The sequence below is a fragment of the Pieris rapae genome, chromosome 10 (genome assembly GCF_905147795.1).
Source record: "Pieris rapae chromosome 10, ilPieRapa1.1, whole genome shotgun sequence".
NCBI classification, from domain to species: domain Eukaryota; kingdom Metazoa; phylum Arthropoda; class Insecta; order Lepidoptera; family Pieridae; genus Pieris; species Pieris rapae.
The window spans coordinates 4,430,797-4,458,779 of record NC_059518.1 but is presented as its reverse complement, the minus strand read 5'-3'; the positions used below and the strand labels follow the sequence as shown (position 1 = coordinate 4,458,779).

The following is a 27,983-nucleotide window of genomic DNA, read 5'->3' as shown; positions in this document are numbered from 1 at the left end:
CCGACCGAACACTCGTTCGGGTCAGCTTTGCCTTCGTCGAAATCTCGCATTCAGTCTCGCAATGGCGTTAGTGGGAGAAGGTGGTGTGTTCATTTAGTTTGACACAAACCCGAGCGGACACCGGCCCAAAATATTGGCCTGTCTATACGTGCTCGAAATACTTGAAAATATTTCATGTAATTTCGTGAAGCTAAAAGGAAAATTACGACTACGGACAGTCAAATTTTGGTACGATATCCACTCAGGGCTAATCATTTCAAGGTTCGTACATTCATACCATATTCGTAAATCGTAATATAATTTAGCCTCCTGTCTTAATCGCGTGACCGTGATCTAATCGACATTTCTCTCTTTGCAGATCATGTTCATCTCATCATAGTTCCTCTTCGTTTTAAGTGTTTTTGTGTATTAAGTGTTGTGACAGTGACAGTGTTTTAAAGTGTTATTGATGGATCCTGGATCGCCTTCAACGTTGTGGCCACTGCGCCTAAGCAAGCCTGCCATAACTGTGCCTGTTCCTGAAAATGGGGAGAATAGCAAGGCAGAGGATAGGGCGCAGTCCCCGGCTCTTACGGACCGGTTGTCGGCGTCGCCCTCTAGCCCTTCGCCCCCCAGCCCAGCACCGCCCCAGCACCAGTTCCAAGCAGCGCTGGTCGCTGAGAAGTACCTACTTCTAGAACAAGTGGAAGGCTCATCACTATGTAGATGTGTGGACGTGCGCACACAAGAGGAATATGTTTGCAAAGTAAGTTATAAACTTGTTATAAATATATGAAAATCAAAAACCTGTTGGACTGCGTCCGGTGCACAATATAAAATTGGTAGTACAAACAAACTACCTGCTCCCGCGACTATAAACACAATTTTTCTTAAAATTATTTGAATAATTGATATAAGGGGGCGTCTAGGCCAACTACAAATAAAACTACGTTTAAATAATATTTAACTATTATTATATTACAAATAAAGCTAATGAGTTCATTATAGAAGTTACCAAAATTCGTGTTCACTATGATAATTAATAAATGTCAAAACTAAAAACAGTCATGAGTATGACTTTCGACCTACCTACATAACGTTTTATGTCGAAATTATGTCGACTTACAAAAGCTGTTGCGTAGCGATGGATACTCTGTGTAATTTCTTGTCTTACTATTTACAAATTGGTCAATTTTAGGTGGTCAATAATAATAAATTGATAATTATGTGAATCAACACTGAAGTCATATCCGGTAGATCTAAAAGGGTTCAAATTTGTCCCACGGGATCGAAACCCCGTGAAGATAAGGGTTTATGCCCACATGCAGTGTCCCTTTATTGCGATTTTATAATTATTTAACGTAAAGTTGTTAATTTTACTTTCTATTTCCCTCCCCATATGATTCACCCTCATGTAAACCCTCTACCCAATCTTTGTGTTAATTCATGCCAATAGACAAATGTTTCTAAAACTTAAGAAATCAAACTACATGGTTTATCAAATATGTTCAATCAAACCTTTGCAAAAGAGATAAGCTAAGCACAGAGATAAAATTCAAAATCGATCTTTGAATTGCAAATTCTTTCATGCGTTCGCGCAAAACTGTTCAGCGTTGAAACATCGGTGTCATACTTTATATGTCAGGGCCCCGTGCTGCTCGATCGCTCTTGTAGGCCACAATGTTTTTACAATGTCATGTATCTACTTTTGCAATACTCATAACAGTTAATTCCCTGCCTGTTGATGCATCATTAGACTATGACGTCAATAGTTTAACATCTGATGCGACGTCATCATTCATAAATATCATAGAACTTTTCTTTAGGTACAGTACAGTTTTTTATATTAAAATGAGTTTTGAAAAGTAATTTCCCGTTTAGCTAGCTATAAATTTAGCTATAGGATAGATACATAGTAACAAAGGCCCATACAGGTATTGTCAAGGCACAGAATAGGCACTTCCCTCGTGAGAATCTAGCAAGGTTAAGTGAGGCAACGTTATCGTTGCTAAACGCTCTTTACAACACAGCCTGTTACTGACACCGCATTTGCTATACGAAACTTATAAACTGTTTTTCGTAATTGTATCTTGTACGAAATCTGTATTATGTTCATTATGACACGTGGTTACGCCGAAAATGTTTGACCTTCTCATTGACATTGTGAAATAGATGATAACGTTGAATGTCAGCGAGTCTACATTGGCCCCTACCACAAGAACCCCCTCACTCAGAGTATGCGTCATCGAAGTTCATTGCTGCTGCATCTTATGTTGAGACTTACACCGGTATTAGAAAACATAAAATATTTATATAGTACAGAAGTTATTTTTTTATTTTAATGTAAGATACGGTTTGACCTCGAATTTACGCAATTAAAATACATTCTTAATATAACTAAAGAAATATTTAGTAACTGATGAAATTTTCAACTGAAATTACTATAGTTAAGACATCGTGGGTAAATTTTAGTCCCTGTTTACTTCAGTAGGTATGTTTCGAAACACCTTGTGATTAAATAAACATTGATAAGTCTTAAGTAGGCTAGCTGCGGTAACTGTTTTCTGAGCCAAATATTATCAATAGAAAACCTTGCGAATTCTTATCAAAATATTTTTTCGCAACAACTTTGAGAAATAGGTCATTTTATTTTAGTTACATTTAAGTATAGCAGACGTCACGTCTGCCTACGCCCAATATATTTTTCGCACAAAATTAAATGATACGAGGGCTGAAACAAGCGACGTGAATCACCGCCGTCGGGAAATGTAGAATTAGCAATCACAGTGTTGTTGACATTTCGCATTTTTCCATAAATATTGTATGACCAATGGTGTATCTAAGTCGCTAAAAACTAAAACGCAGCCTTATAAATAGCCGTGCAGTAAAAAAGGGAGCCTTATATAAATGATCCTTTGATTTAGCACTTTACTAAGTCCGTAGCACAAAATGTTTAAAGCAAATTCTAAACCCTACAAGGCTATGCATATTACAACCCGCATCTTAAATTCTGTTTGAAACTATCTGCCGTATAGGAAGGGTCAGTGAGACCTATTCATTTAATGTCACGCTTCGTTATTTCTTCAGACTAAGTTCGTTTGATAAAAGCATTCATTGAAATAGAAGCCCTTTTTACTACATAAGGAACCGGTAAAGTCCTATTGTGAGCTTAAGAACAGAAACTAACTCTTTTCTAAAATAGCCTTGAAATGTTATTCTGCTAGGATTTGCAACGGTCAAATCTATGATTAAAGACCAAATGTAGTCTCGTTTTATTTTTAATTAAATATTCAATCTTTTATTGACTGGTCTTGTTTCGTTGCAGGTTGTGTATAGGGATTGTAGTGGCTTATTGCAAGCTCATGATCGTCTTGATGGACATCCGCACGTCAATCCTATCCACGAAGTGCTGGTGGGTGACAAGAGAGTCTACCTAATTTTCCCCCGGTCGCACTCTGACCTACACTCTTACGTAAGGGCAAGGAAAAGATTGAGGGAGCACGAAGCAAGGCGGCTCTTTAGACAAATGGCAGAAACCGTAGCGGCATGTCACGAACAAGGCATCGTTTTAAGAGATCTTAAGCTGAGAAAATTCGTCTTCGCCGACCCTCAGAGGTAAGGTTAATTAAATATTTATAATGTAATAATGCAGGTAATTGCACAAACAATCAACCTATTAAGAAATGTTTCACAATAACAATTAATTTGAGGTTGCGAATTGTAAGCTGAACTTGTCGATTTTTGTGCAAATACATTTATGATAATACAAGTAAAGGAAATTGTAATACAATTTACTTCAATATCCTATTTATCGATAGGCTAGATGATTTCCCAACTGTATGTAAGGTTTTCGCAAGTTTGATTTAATGTACAGAAATCTTGTTTAGGTTTAGTCGCAATCGTTTGAAATGCATTCAACTTTGCACAGTTGATCGTGACGTCTTAGTAAAACTTTGCCAACGAACGACATTAGAAATCTATATTATCTGTGGTATTACTTTTATTTAAACGGATATAAAATATCCCCCTCGATAAAAAATCTATACAAAGGTTAAGATGATACATGACCCTGTCATCAAATCAATCGATAACTTCCTTTCCGCCCACTAGAGATGACTCGTGAGAAACAAAATTTAAAAGAACAAAAAAAAACTATCAACGGAAAACGGAAACGTGTAGTTTTTTAAGTAGCACGTCATTTCCTTTTTTACTCGATAGCACCTTGTACGAATGGCGATAAACTATTATCAAAACGGTAAAACAATTAAACTGATAACAAATTACATTAAGATGTTCGTTTTGTTGCCAATGTATTTTTAAATTCGACGTGAATATCTTGAACAATTTAAAAGAGGGCAAATACAGTATGGACGTTACAAAACATTAGCCAACAATATTAATTACGAGTAGCCGGCAGCAACCGGCGGATTTTCGAACTTTTGAAACGTTATCTGGCCTCCATTGTTGCGAATATCTCCGGCAATGCTAGGCTCAAGGCGAACGGTGTCATTGCTGCGTACAATACGGCGCATTCGGGTCAAGGGTGAGCGGTATGCGCCGGCGCAGCCACTCTTATACCGGCCCCTATGCGCAAGCAAACACTATGCGGGTACCTGCCTTCCCTTATGCGATCACCTGATCGTAACCCCGATATTTTATGCACCCTTTCACGTTGTAATCATGTATCAGAAGACCTCTTTCCTATAGATTTTAAAATTCCACCATTCACCTGTCCCACATACCTTATTTAAACCCTTGCTTTGTTAATATAATAAGATTTCTTTCAAATTGAAGCCATAATGAAATCTACATTGAAAACGGTTTAAAAAGTTGATTAATTATCAAACGTATCTGAAAAAAGTATCAAAAAATAAACTGGCGTCGTCTTGCTGGGAGCAACAAACGCCTTATTACGCATGAGGTTATCTGACTCCTAACTGAGATATTTCATTACGCCTACACAAAATTAGGGGTGACCGAAAACTTCTTTATCTTGACAGTTTTCGTACATTGCCCCTTGCGACCTGAGGGTTGGAATAGATCAGACGATGAATGAATTTGTCTCAGACGACGATGGTTGGTAAAATTATTAATTTAATATGTTTCGGTAGAACAAACTTAGCTATCCAAAGCGTAGCGTAGCAGAAAACATTATTCGAATTCAAAAACTTTGACGTAATAACAGAGCTGCAGTCCGCGGAGTACCGCATCTCGACTTAAGAAGTCTTTATAAAGTTTCAATTCAAAGCCCGAATGTTTGTACTTTTCTCCTATACAAAGTAAATACTACTTTTAAATATATTAATTCTGACCGTTAGGCAGATGCGTCTTAATTTCACCATATGACCATAGGATGCGGATGTAATTTTTTGTTTTAGGAGATTAATGGCAGGTAGCCAGCTGAGACGATACGTTTGACCCGAACTCGCAAATGTCAAACTTTCCCAGAGACTGTCCAGTTATTCAGCCGGTGTGATATTAGCATACCGACAACTGACCTTGTTCGGCCCTAATAAATTCTAATGATTATGCACGCGTAGTGGTCAAGATTATTTAAATGTTCTCTGCCATCGTGAGAATGGACTTAAGGAGGTGCAACACGATCAAGTGCCCGCCCTTTCTCACGTTTTGTATAAAGTCACCCCTGATTACAAATTCTTGTCATCCGGTGGCGCCGCGTTTTCTCGCGATCTTCTCTCAAAGGTAAATAAGAATATTAATATTGATTCCGCGCTCTTCAAGATGCTTTGAAGTTCATTTTCTGTACTCGACTCGTTCTTCATCCTTTGTGACATAACGTTGGTTTTCGTTACTAATGAAGAAAAGATCTCATATTTCCAGTGCTTTTGATGTAGGTATTAGTTTTAGAAGGAACTATTTTACTACTTAGGCAAAGCATACTTAAACAATTATCGTTTATCATCATTTAGAGAAATCTTAGTGTGTATCCTCGCGTGGGCCTTGCAGGTCGAAGTAAACTGCTAAGTCTACTTCCTTTTGAGCCTCTAATAAAGCAGGTACATTCATGACCTGTAATAAATTACCGAACACATCCTTTAGTTCTGTCCAAAAGTAACTACATCCCTATAGTAAACACAATTGCGAATTCTTAACGAAAGCCGGATGTTTCTTTCTTAACTACATTTATTGAATATGTAATCCTTAATTTTGTCAACAATGACCGGAAAACGGAAATACATTCACGTGATACAAACATCCATTGTTGATATTGCGTTTTTAATTATCTATGCTAGTTTTTATAAAATGAATTTTGCTCTACGCCAGACCGTGAGGAGCCCGAATTTGTAGTTTCATAGATACAGTGCCTTTGTAAATAGGCGCAGGTATAAAATCGTCTGCAAAGCATTGTTCACATCCAACCCGCCTACTACGTCAAAATAATAATTCTGAAATGAATATGGCAGGTAAAAAATGTATTTTTTGCGTAACATGTAATACAGAAGCCGCTTCGGCTGATCTAAGCTATTACAAACAATGACAATATTACAACGGCTTTGAATTACCCAGGCCGATAAGGCGCTACGCTAACTACGATATCATTTTTCGCACATTGCTGACGCGTAGTCTAACAATGTGGAAACTAAGAAATTTATTCTAATATACATATAGTTGATATGTTCGACACTAACGGGACGGAGTATTTATGTGTTCACTGCGCTGGCAATCGCTAGCGGATGTGCCAAATTAGTCTTCGATAGACCCGGCAGACGCCGCCGCGTCGCATTCCGGCCCGGCCACCGCCTGACACTACATTTACATCTGAACAAGGGCCTTGTTTGAATCCATTTAATTTTAGATCACGCCAGCCATCCTGTAATTTTGAACATGCAACTCAAAATTCCGATAAGCTGGTAGCCCGCGTCTATAACCAAGATTTTAAATCTGTTCGGAAACAGCTTACAGCGAAGTTTGCTTTGAAACTGTAATTAGATTAGGTATATTGATTGTTACTACATACGCAGTTGCTTTTGGCACTCGTTCGTATGTAGTTGCTATGTTTTTTATATCATTCTACTAGTGTATCTATTTTTTCAATGTTATTAAGGGTTGGTATAAATGACTTGATTCAGTCAGACCGGAATTCGGATGTCTATTAAGTTCTTTTTGGGGCGTTTGTTATGGCCTCGGTCGAGTTGTGGCTGCAGAGGTCGCGCAACTGTGCCAATGTCGCTGACGCCGACGCTGCGCCCGCGCCGCCTCGCTCGTGCGGAACCGACCGAGTGAACTCATTTAAAAATGATGTATTCACTTCATCGAAATCACATTTTCGTTTAAAAATATAGGACACCTACGCCTTTCTGAGTCTGTATGATTCCTCAGGACGACGTGTAACTATTCGTCATGACTATAAATAATGTTCGCACCTTTTTTGGTGGTACGAAATCACCGGACGCGCTACCGGATATGGACATAGTGCATTGCTCTCGTACAAACATTACACTCACTTATTACTCAGGACACAATGTGGACGTCATTCAAAGAAACGATTCGCCGGAAACAGTCATAACATTGACAGAAAATAAATCGGATTAAATATAAAAAAAAACTAGAATATTCTATTGGAGGCGAGTTTTTGTTAGTGTTTCTGGAGAGTTCCGGTCGATCGCTATATAAAACAAGAGTCAGACCCCGTGTTTAATAAAAACGATTTCACAATTCGTATATTTAGGTGTCAGGCTCGCAGCTGAGAAAACGCACGACTAACTATTAAATCGATCTGGTTGCGTAAAACAAAGGTCTGCGAAACCTTGTGCAAGCAGCTCTCGGCGCGCCCGCTCCGACATATCTGCAGATTTGCGTAACCGCGCACTTATCCGCCGATACACAGGCTGTGTGTTGTGACACGCTCCGCTTGCCTACACCGATACCGATGCAATACTTCATACCCACCCAAAACTAAAGCAATTGCCTAACTGTTTGTCAAGAGTTGCTAATAAGTTATGTGTCAAGCTTTGTTAGAGAATTAAAGCGAATTCTAAGCCATGGAAAACCACAGTCGTGTCATGATACTCACAATGTGACTCAGAGTTCGTGACTTACAAAGAGGCAGTGGGTATGAACTGAGTTAACCTTTAGACATAGCACCATAAGGCTCTGCATAGAGAATTAGCAAAAAGTTTCACAGCGAGTGGGCACACGCGACCACATCCCTAAACGATGGGTATATTAATTTAGCCCTAAGCAAAAAAGCTTGCACGTGGCAGCTATTATTCTTAGGGTAAGTTTACGTATAATTGTTCCCCTTGATAATGTCTCGCAAGAGCGCTCGCAAGGAACGAGACAGAGGCGAAGATGGAACCAGTGACCGCTTAGACACGCGTATTCCATTCCGTGAGCCTTATTTCCATTTTACGGCGTTCCGTCTCGTTCCATATGACTAGTATTTATAAGGCACGAAGCTCAGTGATGCTATAATTAAAGCTCCCGAATAACAAACCTTGGATGTTTGTTCAATTGGTGGCGTTCGTAGCTCGAAGATGTACATCACAGGCTTATCCGTCGCTGGGTCAGTGACCGGTTACCCAGCGTATCGAAAACCATTCCCATAACGAGTTGATTCCTTTCCCAGCTCAAAGATCGTGTCACTTAAAAATATTCGAGCGCATTAAAACATATTTCCTACGTCATTATTGTGTTCCTATTAAATGACATTTTATATGTTGATAAGCTGGCTATCCCAATTCTTAAAGAAATAAATAATCAACCACATACCCTTATTATCGCCACGACAGAGGGTGTATAGAACCCTGTTGTTAAGACTTAAATTACCAAACTGCACCAGAGTTACGCAGCGCTTTTTCCTTTGAAACAAATGTTATTTATTTCTGTGGTCCAATCGTAAAAATAACACCCAAGGCTTACAGGAACAATGTAGCCATGAATCAGACTATGACATTGTAATGATGCATGCACGGGGAATGAGTCTGCCTTGATGACGTCAACAAGAGGGAAGTTCGGAGCCGAAGGGACAACAAAAGAGGGTACGGAATGAATCATAGAACATTCTATCGATACAACCCTCATTCTATTTATGTAACACCTAAATGTTTTTACCTTTTTTTATAGCCGATCCCTCACTTCTTAAATAGAACATTATTTATAGAATCTTACGTAAGCTGACAACGATGAAATAAGGAATTGAAATAATATATCATGATTGCTCTAAAAATGAATTGTATCTTATTTTATTTTTATAGTTTGTTTTTCTTTCCACGCTATTAAGAACATTTAAAATCATACGACTTACAAAAGACACAAGACAGGATAAATTAATTATGAACATAGTATTTATGTACACTCAAAAACAACAAAAATATGCAACAGACTACAACGGACGCTCGCAGAGATTTCATGGAAGCGAAAATGATCTTACTGTGCGGTTATAGGATTTATGTCCGTATGCACACGTATTACGGGCGAATGACCTGGCTACCTGTTTAGAGGTTTTTTGTTTTAATTTGAAACTTACAAAAAATTCGAAGACGGGCTCATGAAGAGTAGCTTCTGTTTTATTTTTGTTCCCTACGTCATATTGGGCAGTCTCATCTCAATTTTGTATATTGGATTAAATACTTGCGGAGGCGGATTACGTTTTGTCCTTATTTACTGAATTTATCATTGCGTTTGCCCGCCACCTACAAGATATTATGTTTAGTGCGCCGTATTTTGCGGAGATGGTGATACAATTTCGGGAATCTTTTGTAAATTGTTCTCTCGAATTGAACGTCCCACGCAACTACGATCCCGTACTTTCGAAAGACACAATATATATTTGTTATTGCGTCATTTATAAAAAATACTTATATGATATTACGCAGGTTATAATTGTACATTAAACAGTGTTTTTGTTTATAAACGCAGTCCGCTTAAAGTCGCTTGCATGAATTTCAATCAAGTGCACACTTGGCGTCCGAGCAAAAAGCCAACAAACCGGTCTGCGAAAGGCCAGAATTACGATTAGCCTCCAATCTGCAGTTGAGACGCGTATGTCACTAAAATACCGTCTGCCGCCGTGCATTGTCTCTTTCTTATTTGCATATCTTTTATTGCTAAAGGGCTGGTTATGACGACGTGACTCAAATAGTTAAAACAGTGTCCTTGCCCTATAAATATTAGGTTTGTTACTTTACTTAAATCTATTCATACTCACATCTACCCGTAAATTCTGGTGATTAGATGACGAAAACTCTAGCATTTCACTGAGTTATGTTTATGTTTAGCGAATTGATTGTGATTAAAAGATACGTAGACAGATAGAAGTGCAAGTCGTGAACCCTGTTTCAATGCTCGCATTGTTCTCGATGTAAGCAGAAGTATTGCTTATACAATATAAATTCCTGGTAATTGACCCCCTAACTCCTACAAATGTTTTTTTAAAGCTTGTCATGTTTGAATTTATATTTTGTATTTGCTGTTAAATGAATATGATAGTTTCCTCCAAAAACTTCCGTTGCTTTAAGTGACATGGAATTCTCGATGAGTAATTAATTACAACAAACAATATATTTAAATCAATACATTCGAGTCACGGCTGTGTGTCCTATAAAGAGTTTCCTGTTTGTCTAAGCACAATTGACTTTTAAAATCAGCTCACCTCGATAATGAACTTACTGCCACCATTTCCAACTGCCCACAACTATTTACATATTGTTATTTCCTTTGTTTGAAATACGTTCGAATATATTTGAATTGTGAGTCGTGAACGCTTTTCCATCAACCTACATCAGTTCTATGAATTTCCATCAAAACAGTTCAAGCTAATGTGACAAGATATGATTAACATATTTTAATGAATTACATCATTATTCATACAGACGATGTTTATCTTTCTCGGGCTTAAATCGTATCAATATTATCGTTTCCTTGTATGACGTATTTCCTGTAGAATTTCCATTGAATTCCCAGTAATCAATGCTGGGGATTTGTAAATATCAGGTAGGTACGTACAATGGAAATTACCAGAGATAACTGGACTAATGATCTATAATATTAGCTGTATCAGACAAATTAACTCTTAATTGCTCGCAGAAATGTGTTTACCCTAATAGTCTTAATACGTACACGGATTCTGTATAACAAATAATTATTTTATTCTAAAGCTCTTAAATGTTTTTACATTTTGTATTTTAAAACAAAGCCGTCTTACATTGCAGATATCAGTGTTGGATTAAATCTTTTTAGGTAGTTATTTTAAGACTTTTATGAATTTTATCACGTAACTAAAATTAATTATGTGATAAAATATTGGGAAGTCATTGCATTAATTATGTCCCTCTATGTGTAATTCAGGAGGCGCATCCTACGTCTCTACTATCTCTGACGTAACTTGGTTCATGGTCATCTGCAGGAAGTGACGTATACTCGTTCAGTGTCATCTCGGCATAGAATAAATTCACGTGATGAATACATCAAAAGTAAAATATCCATTATTTTCCTTTACATTCAAAGGGTGATCTTGAATTACTGCACTAAGTTATCCACTTCGTTATTACTAGCTTGATTACTTCAGATTAAAATATAGCCGATATGCATCCATAATTGCAGTTTTGCTAACAAAATTGTACCTCTATATCCTAGCAACCGGTTTGCATCCAGACTAGTTTACGGCCCAGTAATATTTTCATCTGTCCAATAAAAATTTAGTAAACGATTTTGAACCTTAAAATAACATGCACCAAGTTTGAATTTCAGTACTAGTTCAGTTTAGCAATGAACGCAGCACCAATTAGCAAGAGAAGGTTCCTTTGAATTACTAGCTCAAAGAGTTTTAATCAGTAATAAAATTAATTTAAGGCAGTTTGAACAGTCAAAAGATGAAATGGGAGGGCGACAGTCGACTAACAAAACCCGCGAATCAATCAGTCGCAATGACATTGAAATTCGTTCGGTTGCGAAATATTCTTTTCGTGGTTTTGGCCTCGCGTTCGAGATTGAAGAATACGTATAATAAATATGAGAACGCAAGCGACCTTCCTTGGCGGTCACGCATTGTGTAATCGACCGCGACAAACAATACAATGTCTACATGATCTCAACATTTTAATTATATCAAATTAATTTGGTCTAATTCAATATTTTAAATATGCCATTAGAGTTTTAATTGACAACACCGTTTCGAAATAATGCAATACCTATTACGAAATGTGATATTTCGGAAAAACGAAAGTTCATTTCTGTGATAAAGGCAATTTATATATCGTGTTAATACACTTTTAACCTTAAGTTATTATATTAGGATGTAAATTAGCTTGTGTGTCCGTGATGCGGTCGTGTCATTGCCGATGTTGATGATCTCTTGATGAAGTCACCGTCGCTTGCGCACGGAACAATACAAGATCACAACAATTCGAACATTCCTCCCCTGTTTTTCATGTAACAATCGGTTTTGTTTATACATATTTTTACAATTTGCGCAGTTGTTATGATGATGTCATTTAACGTTAAATAAAATCGAATATCGTTTTATATTTTTGGACCAAAAATAAGTGTAGATAATATTATGATTGAAGGGTTTAATATGATATCATATAGCATTGTAATACATAAGAAATTGCCATTTCATTACACCTATTGAATATTCTAATACCATTAAAGATTATATTGTCACAGAACGATAATCACTTATAAAAAGTTACATGTTATTGTAATTTTGACGTAGCCTCTGCCTACGCACAGTCGTCAAATTCCACGTTTTATATTCAGGAAATGACGTCAGTCCCTTTAGGGAAACATTCCCGTAACTGTTGAAATTATAAAAGGATTGCGAGGACGCCTACAGAACACGAATTTACGCAATCACCTACTCGAATAGTTTTGACGTTACGATATCCCGATGACGTCAAGAGCCCGCCTCGTACCTTTATATAAATCCCCCGCTATTTCGATTAAAGGGGCTCTATTTTAAGATTTTCTTTGCCAAGAATAATTATAAAAAATTGCGTAAAGATTGTTTGTATGTAGAAATATAATTGAAGCTGTAGTATTACAACTGTATAAAGGTGACTAAAATGAAACAAATTATTTAAGCGCATTTTATTATAAACGATAGAGTTAAGTAGCGTTAATTAGTGTTAAATGGTTGCATCCAACTATAAAATAAATAAGATTGCAAGTAATAATAGATATTGACGTAAGTGTGTTCGTCAGTACGACCGTGAAAGTCTTTGCCAAGGGCAGACTCCAAGTTGCAACAACTTTATGATTTCACTAACTGATAATACTATCTTTTCATAAATACAATAAAAAATTACATCCCAGTTCACAGCTCGTGTTATGTTTTTATTACAAGCAGACTAAAATCCTAAGTAAACATTCATTCGTGCAAGATACAAATTACGCAAGTATGAACAGTGTTAGCATAATGTTGCTAAGTTAGAAATTAATAATGCGATCTCGTTATGTAGAAGGTAAATTGGATTCTATTTACATAAACATTTATATAATTTACTACGCAATAAATCATTAATGTACGCGGGGTTTATATAATTTCTCATGTATTAATATAAGTTTTTTGTTTATATGTGTGAAAGTATAAATACAAAGTAATAGGATGTGAAAAAGGATTCTCATTATGACCTATGTTGACGCTATATCTATGGATTATGATATACTGATAAATGGTCGACGTCAAGGTTTTTGAGTTTTGTACATGATGTAAGCGATTTTATGTTTCCGTAATAATGAAAATATTTGGAATCTTACATCAGCCTTTGACATTGTTAGAATGGTCCTATAAAAGCAATAATAATTTAAAATCGTGGTGCAGATTTTCTAAATGTAAACCTATTTTAAATCGATTTTCCTGTTTTTATTAAATATTTATAAATATATATATATTATTGGATAAGATGTGGTTATTCATAATAAATTTTTGATAAAAACTTCATTTAAATTAAAACTCTTAGGTAAATATGCCATTTTTTACCAGTGAGCAGAAATTTCTGTTGTTTTCCAACCTTGTTTTTTATTATCGAACGTATAATAAAAATTATCAGTCTGTTTTCTTCTATACTATTTATATACAAGTACATTTACTTAACCTTACAGTAGGAAATCATTTATTATGTTTTAAATTTAAGCAAAGGCTTCTGCGTAGCTGAGCTTATTCATGTCTGAAATATGGAGAAACCTCATCGTTTATTTTCCCTGTATAGATTCGGCAGAGGAAAACTAACCGGTTTAAACGATTACTTTAATACATATTAAATGGTTATGTATTAAGAATCCGGCTGGTGGCCTCCGCTTGAAGACCACTGGTTCAATGTCAGTTGCGCAAGCGCACCTCTTCCGCCTTCGTCGTGTTTCGACCAGGAACCATCTATTGATTTTATATTTTAATTTTTCGTTCTGAACTTACGCTTTATAATTTAAAAAAATAACGCACACGATTCGTGAAACATCGATTTTTATACACGTGACTTACTAGCACTGAGTCACAGTTCGCGCACATAATTTAAGTTGACGTATTGACAAAGATATTCGTGTTGATATTATTAATTATTTATAATACTTTGAAATAGCAATTAACGTTTCTTAATCATGTGTGAAGAATTAAACATTTATCTCGTTTTAGAAATATACCATTGGTGTTGCTTAATTTTTGTAATTATTGAATAATTCGTTTAAATGCTTAAGTAGAGGAATTTAGAACGGAAAGGCTATTACGCTAATGCGTAAGAAAACAATGTTAAGTTGTATTTTGTTCAAACTTCACAGCGACTTCCTTAGATGCCACCTCGTAACTACTTTACTAATTGAGTGATAATTGGACGTCTTGGAAGTTTTAAAACCTTAAATATACTTTACACTGAGAGAAGCGATTTCCACTGCCCTTATTAAAATTTCACTTACGTAGCACTAAAATGCTTTGTCTTATTTAGTATGTACAACATCTGCCATACAATTATTTGAATTCATTAAATCCGGTAGTCGGTCCCGTTACTTCCGGCATTCAAGAGTACTTGATGTTTATTCCCCCAAAGCTAAAATTCGAGAGTCCTGGGAACGGAACAAATGAAACAAAATATTAATAATCCTCGGAGGCTTAAGAAATCACATTAAGACATAAACAATATCGACTTTATTAAAATGTCTGTACACGGTCATTGGTCTTAGTTATCAGTGTATTGTGAAGACACCTAGTCAACATTTAAAGGTCACACAATCTTTCTTATCTACAAGATAACGTTCGTAAGGTCGTCTGTTATGCCGCAACATACAACGTATATGACATCGCTCACATTATGAAACCTTAAATCGAGCCATTCATACAGAGACTGCGACAAAAAAAGTCAAGGTGTTCTAATTGTATTGTTGGAACCCGTATCGGGTTAATCTTTCAACAATTACCTGAGCGAGGTGACAATACGCGAGTTTTTGTAACGAACTTGCCAATTCTGTTGAAAATTCCGAACAGATGGCCGAATAAACAAACAGCTTTGCAATCTCCTACGCATGATTTATCATTCGTTTTCTTTTCTGCGATGATGGGCTGAGATGCGGCCATTGTGCAAGAAGATTCTATTCATAAATACGAATACGTGCTTTTTATAAAACACAATATGCACATGCAATTTCTACCTGCGAAACGCACGTGTTCATATTCACATTCTAAACTTGACATTATTCATAGACTTTTGTAACCTGCGCTAGAAACTATCTTATACTAACAGAGTGCTTTTTGCTTTGACGATGCAACAAGTTCATCAGTCCATAAATTTAATACCTCAAAGCTTTATAAACTTTGCTCAGGTTTATAAAGACCGTTGAAATGCATATCTACGCTGCTTTCAAATGATATACCCTGGAAGAGTCCGGGCTGTATTATTTTACACCAGATTCAGCGATAGTTTTTCGAAAGGTCTTTTCAAAAATTAAGGACTATGCACATTGCACATGGTATTGTTTGCTCACCTGATGACAACTCTATCTCAGTGCATACAGTTTGACATTCGATACAACTTTTGGTCAACAAAGCTTCGTTACTATCATCACACAGCGAATGTTTATTCAAATGCATTTATAACCAGTCTGTAAGTTTGGCTTTCGACATATGTTCCGAGGTCAATATTTGCTCTTTGTGTGATCGTTTTTTCATGACTCCACAATATATAAGTCCCCTTCATTGTTTTTATTAATTCGTAATTACATGTCTTTTAAACGCTAAGTGTATAAAAGGAAGACAGGTATTTCCCTCATTTGTTCAGAAAACAATTGAAAACTCAGCTCAATAAATACGCCAGCAGGATATTACGCGATCAAAGTAAATTGCTTTTGCTGTTATTAATTTTGATAACTGGGATTCGATTCGTTTCTCTCTTTTGTAACAAAGGGAAACCATTGTATTTAATTTACCGTAGTTTCGCAGTCGGACACAAAGAGTTTTAGTTGGCGTGGAAATTAAATTTCCAATTGATACCAATCGGACGTGTGCTTTAATCTCGTCTATTTTTTGTATGGACATGTGCTCGGCCATCTGTTGGGTCAGATTAGAATAGTTTTTTTGAATTCTTACCTAAAACATGTTATCGATATGAAAAAATGACACGGAGCACATGTCGGGTCGAGGACTCGAAGCCTACCTGCCTTTGTTCCTCTTACAATGCTTCGCAAACATCTGCCGCCGCCTGCACTCGCGGTTATGCGCTTCTGAATACCTCATGCTGATTATTTTTACCTCTATCGCGTCATCAATCATCTGTTCCATTTACAATTAAAACGATTCCAATTTTGAATAGAATTCGTCTTGCCCTTTATTATTTGTGTCATTTGGCATTTACTTTTTCGAAAATACTAATGTGGTAATATAACATTACCAATCGTTGTAATGAAGCAACCGAAACCCGAGTTATCCATTTAAAATGCGGTCTATTTATTACATAAGTCGTTCGAGGTCGCGGATTGCGTTGCTAATATACAAACTTGTCCAGCCATTACCTATGTATTGTATTTAAATAGCTCTCATAAATGTTCAATTATCGACTAGGGTAGGTTAATATTAAAGACAATAGAAACAACAAAGAAAAGTTTATTTAAGCACTCTCAATATTAATTCATATCAACTACTATACTTGAGTAGAACAGTTGTATTTAAAGCAAAACAATCGAATTGTTCAATATTGTGCGATAGGAACAATTAATCGTGTGGTCCGGACGCTGCGATGCGAGTTGCGAAACAATCGACCGCGTGGTTGCCAAACAGTTGTGTGCTACCGCTTTTGTAATACATCTGGATCGTTTTGAAACTTATTAACCTGTTTGTTTTACGCTCTATTTTTGGTACTTACGAGTTTCAAAGTCTTTTAAAGGACCACTCGCCTCTCTTTTGTGCTTCGTTACAATTTATAAGTACTTAGACAAAGGGACACACTAACGATCGAGTTACTTTTGTTTGTCAGGCATTAATTAAACAAAGACGCTTGCTTCATTCTTTGTAACAACTTTTCGAAATTGTCATCGGCAGGTGAATGAAATACGGCATTTCTTAACAGTTATAAATGTGCTCTTAAAGAGAAATTAGGGCTCATTCATCAATGACATTGGCAGACATGACGTCGCCTTCGTCTTCGTTACAAATGATACAAAAGGTAATGAACAAATGGTGCGGTCGCGGTGCGAAGTTAGCTCATAGTAACAAGTATTCGGTGTCGGAGCTATGTTTTGCCGCAACAAATCCTTGATGAAACCTTAACCTACTTGGATTATTACACGCCGACACCGGACGGAGCGCTGCAACCACTTCGTTTTTGGTTTTGTCACTTACACTTGCGGAGTTATTTACAAATTTTGAAAATTTAACTTTTAATTGACACGTGTTAATTTCTAATAATGCGTATTAATTATATCTCAAATGATTTAATGACTGCAATTATTTCATTTCAAATGACATCATTCTTTATGATAACCAGAACTTTTTCAATTATTTCTTAAACAAAGCTTGTGTTAAAGTTGTTTTTACTATCGTAGATTTTATTGAACGCTAATTGTAATCAACGCTTATATCTATTATTTCACGAGGGTAATAATCTTCATGATTATCCTGTTCTGAAATGCCTGTCAACGAAATAATAATTGCATATGTTCAACTCTTGCAACGTGACGAATGGCCAAATTCTGGGTCAAGTACAACGGTGCTTCGCCATTCATTGTGAACGCCGATCTGTGCCCGTGCTGCAACGTGGCCTCGCGATGAACTTGACATATCATAAAACATGTCTTTTTGTTTTATCTTGGCTATTTTATTGTATTCAACGCTTACATCAACAACAGTTGCAGCGAATGTGACAACACAAGTTACCTAACCGATATTGCGATGCGGAGGCTTGATGTAATTCTGTGGATAACACACCTCCCTTAGATGACGATTCCATCACGTAATTTTCCGTGCGAATCTATTATATCATGGAGTGCGAAATGTACTCCCGACCGACGCGAGGTCGTCGTCCGGTGGCACAGAGGCTTCGCGGACGCGATGATATACGGCTAATAGCTGAGTACATTCACCGCGTTAGAAAACCTACTTCAGTTCCGTGCTTTCTTTATTGCATCACACCAACATGCCGTTTTGACCGTGCTCTCTTCCGCTTGTGCAAGCCAAGAATCAAAACTATCGCTCTACTATAATACTCTAAAAAGTTAATTCCAAATGAAATTACAAATGCATGTAAGATCTGCATTATTCCTCTACTTTCTTTATTGCATCACCTCCCACTCCCCTATGAAAAGTGGAGTTTTGCAAGTTCACTGACCTTTCCTTCGTCTTGCATCCGCGAGATGCCCGGCATTGTTACGCAATGATTCACGGTGCCATTTTATTTCACTTAGAAATTACTATTTCCGCACTTTCCAAATTACATCATGTCATTTAGAAAGAAGTTATCGCAGGTTCGTTGACCGGGTTCGTTAACCATCTAACCATTATAGTATAGGTATTTGCAAGGATCATTGATCTTGTATGATCTCATCGTGGCCGAATGGGAGCGACAAAAACTGATATGCGTAGTTATGAAGATTGACAATAACATGTTCCATCCTTGTGATGTTGTTTTAATCGAAACTTTCATCGGCCTAGTATAATTTCTCTCGTTCGAACGGTATCGAGAAAGTACCGCTGATGTGCTACATTTGGAATTTTGCAATCGATTGTTGCTTACTTCCTGGTTCCTCACGATCCCAGTGTTGCAACAGGCATATTTGTTTACGAGGCGCGGCCAAATGATATTCGATACACGTTTACGATTCACACAATCGTACGGTGTTTAAAATTCCCCATCGTGAGGCCTATGAACTTTCATGTTTTGATCCATACATTTCTTTTCATTTGCGTCGATTATAATAAACACATCAATAATAGTACTGATACGATATCAGCTAGGGAAAGATTGCGTTAGTTGTTGTGGGTTTGTGGTTATATTTTGGTGAAATCAATGATATAGGAACTTGTTTTACCAGTAGTGCTTACGCATATTTTTCAGTTCATAACGGTAGAAACGAGTTTTACGAGCGTCGTTTTTATTTTGCTGATTATTCGCGATCCTGTGTGGGTTTATTTATTTACAAACTGTGCCTCGCTTGGCGTGTTGACAGAAATCTTTTATATAGTTATTAGTTTCCATCATTGTTTCTAGTACGCGTAAAACCGTTTCTCAGTTGTAAATGTCGTAAAGAATAGGTTGTTTGAACACTACGTAACGATACTTGTAATGTTATTGCTGCTTTCAATTCTGCACTGGTATAGAAATGTACGCGAGTTCGTCGTTTAAGTGCTGCAATTCGTGCATTACAGGCCATATAATTCAACTCATAATTTAATCTGATAAATCACAATATAGGTTTCTGCGTGTCTTATCGCGTTGACCTGACTGTTTTACGTACTACGTCATTAAGTTATGCGTACCCTATGTTAGTAAAACCATTGTACCGATTCGACGCGATTTGAGATAACGATCATGTGTATAGAACCATATTGGAATTTATATTATTGGGGTTACTTGTTGGTAAATATAAAGTGCTATATTGTTTTGAATTTATCGATTTAATCTTAAATTATGTTTACTGAACCATTCATTAGATTTTTAGCTTCAATATGATACAATATATGGTATTAATTATGGATAAATATTGATCCTTTAATGAGCAAAATATGTCGTTTTTATAGAACGTTACTATAAAAACGACATATTTTGCTTAACTTATTGAAAACGCGTTTACGATGCAAACGGTGCATTATTTTATACTATTTAAGTTCGTATGACAGTTGTCATGTAACGCCTTATGTGAATCGACAAATAAACCTTATAATTAAGTAAAAATATTGTGATCTTCTCAAAGATAGGTATGATTATTAAATTTATACATCTTGGCAACCATTTGTAATACGTTCATGTTGCATTTAAACGCGTATCAGTTACATTTTCGCAATAACAACCTATGATAAGTGACCTCAGGCTCAAACATGGGCAGATTACATTTTAGTCAGTCTACATACTCAATATACCTACATTTAATCTACAAGGATAACACTAAAAGATAAATATACAAATTTGGGAAATTTGGAAATGGCTTGATAAGATAAGAAACGTTCAACTAAGATCGAAATGTTTGCGCTTGTATTGAATTATATTTTGAACGAGTTTTTACAGTTGTGTGTAAAGAGACACAATTAAATTTGACATTACGATATACAAATATACAATCCGAAAGATTAAGCCTATTTGTCGTCCCACGCGTTTCTGCAACCACGCGGTAAATGTTATTTCGTAAGGCAAAATCGCAACATCGCTTATTTCGCGTTGTCGAAACTACTTCGTCATCCGTAGCCCGTGCCTACGGCTTTTGTGCTTACATATTAAAAATGTATTGTGACATAAATATGCGTGTGTTAGTGTTAGTAGGCATAATATCTATAATTTATAAATTTCTGGGTAGACGGTTTACTAATTTTGTCCAATTTGTTATTATAATGTGTAACACGAATAGCTAGTTATAGTTTATGGTTGTAATAAGTATTAAGGACTGATAAGCTGTTCTAACGCAAGTGATAAACTCATTGTTTTAACTAGAATTGTGCAAGATTATGAAATAAGCGTAAGGAGCGTAAATAACAACTCGCGTTGCAAATCTGTCGAATTTTACAAAAGCAAGGATTACTCAAAGTTTGCCAGGACAGCACCTTGGCCAACCGTACACGCATATAAATCACCTACCGAACCCTCGTATTGTGTATTATTTTAGCATTTAACATCGTTCTCGCAACTTGATATTAACACACCGTTTGTAATCCCGATTATTGCGATCTGTGGCCGCCACGCTCGAAACATATTGCAAGCTCTTGCATCGACCACTGCAAGACCTTTTTTAATCATTATTTCTGCAAATTCCACATTTGCTAATGTACTCTTTTGCTGAGAGAGGCCAACGCGGCCATGTTTCACATTTCCGATTTACAATAATGAGAAGGAAACGATTGCAGAGCGAGACAATAGTTGATTCCGGCTGCGTATGCGCAGCGGCGGAAACTGGGTAGGCGCTTGCGGATGTGGATTTACTCTTTTATTTATCGGACGATCTAGATCGCATCTGTCGGAGGACAAACATGCAGCTGCCCTTTATGGTATTCTCGCTTAGACCTCCGTATAAGGAGAACAACCCACCTGTCGCCAGATGCTAACTCATTGTAATTACTCTCAATGTATAACTGCATCAATGCGCATTGCAATATTGCGTGCGTGAAAGTTAATGCCATAATATTTCACACGATATTCCTCTAACTGTTTTCACTCGTGTCTATAATTGGCTTTTAAATGAGACCATCGCACTATTTTCTCAGCGTACGGAAAACTCGTCAACAACGTAATACTGTTATGAAAGTGCATACGTAAACTTATTACTGAGCAGGTTAGTCTAAGTGTAACATACCGCAAAGAATACTTACGAGGGTTACGCGAATGATTACGTTTGCAAATTTCATATAATGAGATCTTCTTTGGCGACCTCATTTATATTTTACACGAAGCGTATGCGTTTAATAGACCATAAGAATACACGTTTTGTGCAACCCTTGTAGCATATGTTTTTAGTTTTGTAGAATGGGTTTCGAAATAGTGTAGATAAAGACGTAGAAATAGACAGCTGTATATTGGGAAGGAGTCAATGAACGGAAGTATTTTCACGTGCAGTGACATACCGCTGATCGTTTATCAGACTTGCGTAAGTGAACCAACTTGCCCAATCTATGTACATTCAGTTATGCTAAACGATTTGTGTCACTGTGGACAGGAATCCACAATTGTCTTGTTAGTTCTCTGTCGCAAGCGGCTAGTAGCGGTTACCTTAGCTGCTTTCTACGGCGGCACTCTTTCTCCATTACGATGCTTGATTGCAAAACGCGGAGGTTGCGCTTTCTTCGTTCGCGACGTCGGAGAAATTGTTGCGACACCGCCGCCTCGTACACCGACCCCGCGTTAGAAAGTCGAACGTTCACCGGATTTAACAGGCCCGGGCCACGTAACGGTGTAATTGTTGCGATTCGAGATGTGAGATCGATGGGGATTTGGTTACTTTTTGCGTAAACGCTTTCTTCTTGCGTAAGCTTGGCTGTAAATTTGGTCGGGGTCGATGAACTAACATCACCACGTCCATTAAGGTAACTTGAGCAATTGGCTAATTAGATAGAGATGTGCGTAACGGGTTCTATCGGCGCCCGTTCCGCAGTCCGTCAATTGCAACACGGGATATTTCGGAGGCGCCTTGGACTCTCGCCCAGACTTGCAACATGCCATATCGCAACGGCTCATAATCCATTGTGAGTTGTGACACGCGACCTACACGGACATAGCCGGCCTGCCAAACAAGGCACAGATAGGAGGGTAGTTACACTATCCGATCTCTTCGCAACGACAAATGTCATCAAAGCGTTTCAGCGCATAGTGGCTGCATTCGATTTTAAAACTAAAACAATTTTGCAACCGATGTTCACATTAGCGTTTTCGCAAGCAGGCCCAGCGCTCGGTTTCAAAACGTTCGCCTTGCGTTATCGCTACTCCGATAAAGCAAGCTCCACTAGTGTTTATGCGGTTTTGAGACCTAAATTCAGTTTTGATAGTATATAGGCATAGTTAACGAAATCGGAGGTACCGTTTCACAATATTTAGTCAATAAGCTTAGGCACGCGTGTATATAGTACTTAAGATAGCGCAAAGCGCACAAAATATGACGTTATCAATACATGGAACACCCGCAGTATAGTGATTGCGCCACGAACGACTGTATAATTGGGTACAGTCGGGATGGTTTCCCAATGTATCCCGGCATCTCGCGGGCGTGTGGTAACGCGTTACGACATGACCTGTCCCTACAATGCGGGTTACGACAACCTATGACTAACAGACGCTGGGCTGCGTTGCTTCGGGCTGTTACAAATATTGCTTTTAGCTCTATGAGCAATTGAAAACAGTATAATATCAGAGTGAATTGCGTAAGTTCGGCAGCGATATAACTCGAGCAGGAAGTGCATGCATGTGTGCTGCATCTGTGAGCTGCCATTGTTTGTTACGAAACTGTCAGGGTTGAGTTGAGCAATGGCGGCATTGCGAAACGCCGGCGCATCCCGCTAATTGTGGGCGATCTCCTCCATTTACACACATTAATTCAATTATGTATACGTAATAATCAAGTTGTAAATTGTAATAGAATTATTATTACATAAAACATCTTTTTATCTTCTTTTTGCTAATTTGTGCCAAACTGATTTCACGACGCCGTATAAAATTATTATTTCAAACAACCAATTAAGTAATATAAAATTCGTGGTTGATCCCAAGTATATTTTATAACGCGTTTTTTCTAACATTGATTTAATGACAACATGTGAAGTATGGAAAGCCGCAAGCAGGTCGGTAACACGCGCGTGACTATTGGAGCATGCAAAGAACGGTCTGTCCTTTCGTGGTCTCGCCGGCCGCGACCACCGAGAATCCTTCGAGGCCACAGCACCGCTCGGAACACGCTCGGAAATCCGGCCAACCTTCCGACTGCGTTACGACACACTTATTTACACGTTGCGAAATACGAATCGATTGCAACTGCAGACATCGCACTTTAGCCTTGCCGCTGTAAGGGATTTAATTAGGATCAATTGCGCAGTCGACGCCTAAAACTGATACGAGGACTCCTGCTCCGTTCACTGCTGTATTTAAAAGGGCTACATGGTGACGTCAGACTTAGACTGTTTCCACACCTGATGTCTATTGCTATATTAAAAATCATGATTAATTAACGATTAAAAAAATAGCAAAATTGCTCATCTGATTTTCCTTAGAGCTAGTATATTTTACGATAGCAATATTGCGACAGCTTAACGAGGCTAACCTTTAGGTAGAGCGGCGATTCATATTGTCACGATCACTTTATGAATATGTTAATAAATCACTATCTCTTTATCTACATTGAAGTAATTACGTTGTTTTAACAATTCTCGCTTAGTTTGTAATCAGTTGAACTCATATATGCTATTTGTCAAATTGTGATCGCAACTTCGATTTTGTAATGTTTTAAGCAAACCCGATATTTATTGCCACCAGCTTTCGGAGTACGCAAGCTTGTAAACGTAAGTTAGACTTCGCAATCGCGTCGAGCCGAAATTGAATTTAAGATTTAATTCAGAAATAGAACGGGACCCTTCTTAACATTCTTTTAACGCAGCGTTCCCCTCAAAGTACTATCACAGGCTAAAAATATACTGCACATTAATGCACGTCGATTTAAATGCATCGAAACGCCTGCGAGCACCTGCCTTTATGTATATCTTAGGATATAGTTACTACTATACGTACCTACTTTAATTTAAAACCCGTAATGTAACATCAATGAATAAGGCTGACTGCAATTAGTTCATCTGAGTCAACATTTGGAGTTCAATAGCACTCCCTTGGCAGGAAGTTTACTTTTTGGGCCGTGTCATCGTTCCTTATTGGAAACATTGATTCATATAAAAGCGTATACGGTTTCGGATTGTGCATTAAATGCATTTCGAAATGATGCGGCAACATGAAATACGAGGTCGCAGTGCGCCTAAAGCCCGTGATGTGACGAAACAAAACCCATTGCGTCACTGAACGGCTTTATAGTTCGCCATGTAATTATTTACATGACATTATTGTTACATACAATATGTGAAAACATTTTGCAACGCTCCGACATTCATTAATGTGATGCTTTACTAATTAGTAATAAACGAATGGATAATAGCGGCCAGTCCTTTGAGCACAAAGGGCCCATTACCGCGCGAACGAATGCCGCGATGTGCAGAATATAATATGGGTCATCGGCCACGGTATCAAATAAAATCGATAAGTTCAATGCATGTTTAAATAATTTTGAATAACAATTAACTTATGAAATTCTCTTTTTGTTGCAGAACGACACTAAAATTGGAATCATTAGAAGACGCGGTAGTACTCGACGACCCTCAAGAAGATCTCCTTCAAGACAAAAGAGGTTGTCCCGCTTACGTCTCACCCGAGATCCTGAGAGCTCATAGGACGTACTCGGGGAAGGCTGCTGACATGTGGTCGCTCGGCGTCATTCTTTACACAATGCTCGTAGGAAGGTATGTATCTCCCGCATATACCAACAAGATCACTAGACTTGATTATTTAAATTTCAAATAGCTTAATTATCCTTCGCATTCATTAGGAAATATTTGGGTCAGTGCAATAAAATGTGCATAATTTAGAAGGGCAGTGGGGTGGGCGTCTTCACCTGCTACTGCTCACCTACTAGCGTGGGATTTACCGTTTTTAAAGATCGCAAGGGTCGAGGCGACCGTTGGCGACATAGGGATGATCACCTGTCGGCCGTTACGCGCCAACGGCTAGCAATTATATCACCCACATATAAGTTTATACGTCTCGTGAAATCTTCGCCGCACCTGCCGCGCCGCGGTCATGTGGCGAAGACGTTGCTCCGCCCCAAAACGAGCCTCCCTCGCCGGCACCTGCCGTTTGCGATCCTTTGTTTTCTACCTTTAAGGCACCCGTAATTTAAATTCGAAATTCAGGATTTCGCCGCAATCGCCGGTTTCACCTGTCGCCGGAAGGGTTCCATCGTTTACCTGAGTTTTTGTTTCGCGCATTTGCCCAAATGACAATCACTTCGGCGTCATTATCTCGGGCCCGTACATAAAAAAGTTTAACTGTAGACGATCCATCCTAGCGTCGACGTCAATTAGTGTTATCTTAAAACGATAAGGAACCGCGGGGTCCCTGCAGACAAATCTTTATCTGATTGCGAGATTGACATTTTAATTGTCTCGAAAACGTCGCACAAAACTAATAGAGCTTTTCTTTTGTTGCAGGTATCCGTTTAACGACTCCGAGCATGCGTCTCTATTCGCAAAGATCTCCCGGGGTTACTTCGTAGTTCCGGAATGTTTGTCGTCGCGAGGTAAATGTTTGATACGTTCCCTGCTACGGCGAGAGGCGTGCGAACGCCTTAGCGCCCGGGACGTGCTGAGGCACCCGTGGTTGGCGAGAGACCCTCGCAACGAGCTCCCGCCACGCGCCGCGGCTTCGCAGGACCGTCTCGTGCCCGACGTCGAAATGGACGTAGACTGCGTCTAACCTGTCCTTTACCCCTAGCTCCGGTGCTGGCATCGGTACAAGTTCCACTACCGTCATAACGCAATAGCTCTAAAGAAACCGAGTTCGCGAGCTTGCGGTTGCGCTCACTGAAATGTCGGTACTTATTTCACGCTACGTGTTTTCAGTAAGTTGTATCCGAAGCCAAATAATCTCTGTCGAGATTTAATTTAGTGATTATATCGGACGGCGGAGGCGGCTGGTCCGCGTGGCCGTCCATTATTTATCTATGAAGGCTCGACCTGCAATAATCGCATTCAAAACGTGAATTTATGCGGCTTTTGTTGGCGGTTGGCTTTCACGCTGTGGTATATAGTCTTAATGTTCGTAATGACAGAATAAGTGAGACTGATAGTCCGGCGATCATCTCGGGTCGGGGACCATAGATTCATCTTACAGCTTGTGTATAGCAAGCTCCCGGTTTAAGTTCACACTGCGCGGATCCAACGTTTAGAAGAATCGACCCATCGCTTTCGAAGCCTTTAATACATTTAATCTAAAGCAGGGATTTATTTTGGGGTTTTCCTACCCTTTTAAAAGTTGAATACGCGCCTAATACGCATTGCAATGTCGTTCAGCTTCGAATGTGTGGTTGACGAAGCGTTGTTACGTTAATTTGTGTTACGCCTATAATCATATGAATTTCACATGAATATAGATGAATATATTGCATCGAAGCTGCGTATTAGTAAGTAGTTGTATATTTATATGAAATGTTATATTATCGTGTAATTGTGATCTCCACCGATGTTAATTAGCGATTACTTGATTGCCATTATGTTACGCAGAATTGATTATTTTGCATAACGATCAGTTGCTTCCATCATAGAGATATATATTAAATTTTCGGTTTATGTATTCGGCAGATCAACGTGAATTTGCTTTTTTTATGTCGATCGAAGTATGTTATAAATTTGCGCACCATGTACCGGATATGTTCGTTGGATTTGGTTTGTGCCATTTACTTAATTTAAATCTAATTTATTGTTGTTGTAGTGACGACGGCACTTCTTCCTATTAAATTATTCGTTTGGTACTTGGTGTTGGGTTTATTGATTTTCATCATATTTTTGTTATATGAAGTCAATTTTTGTTTGTTAAAATCAATAGTTTTCATTTTTTGTTAAAATTTTTGACCTTTGGGATTCCTGTGAACTTTCATATTGTTGAAAGTGTAGCTTTGAAGTAGTCAAGTCTTTCATTTGTGAAAGCGTGTTGTACAATAATAGTCTACTGTAAATTAAACTATTTTAACATTAATTTATACAAACTGTAAATAGAGCTAAGATATTATAAGATTATTAAAAAAAGGAAGAATGATAGAGGGAATAAATCATTTAAAATATA

The 27,983-nt window shown here is 37.9% G+C and overlaps 1 protein-coding gene across 1 annotated transcript; it reads left to right on the top strand.

Moving 5' to 3' along the window:
- Window positions 1-16: 16 nt before the first annotated feature.
- Window positions 17-27,983, top strand: LOC110994177 (tribbles homolog 2). Its single transcript, XM_022260696.2, has 5 exons — window positions 17-261; window positions 359-745; window positions 3,305-3,594; window positions 25,415-25,606; window positions 26,354-27,983. The coding sequence occupies exons 2-5, from the start codon at window positions 449-451 to the stop codon at window positions 26,616-26,618; spliced, it is 1,044 nt and encodes a 347-aa protein (XP_022116388.1). The 5' UTR covers window positions 17-261; window positions 359-448; the 3' UTR covers window positions 26,619-27,983.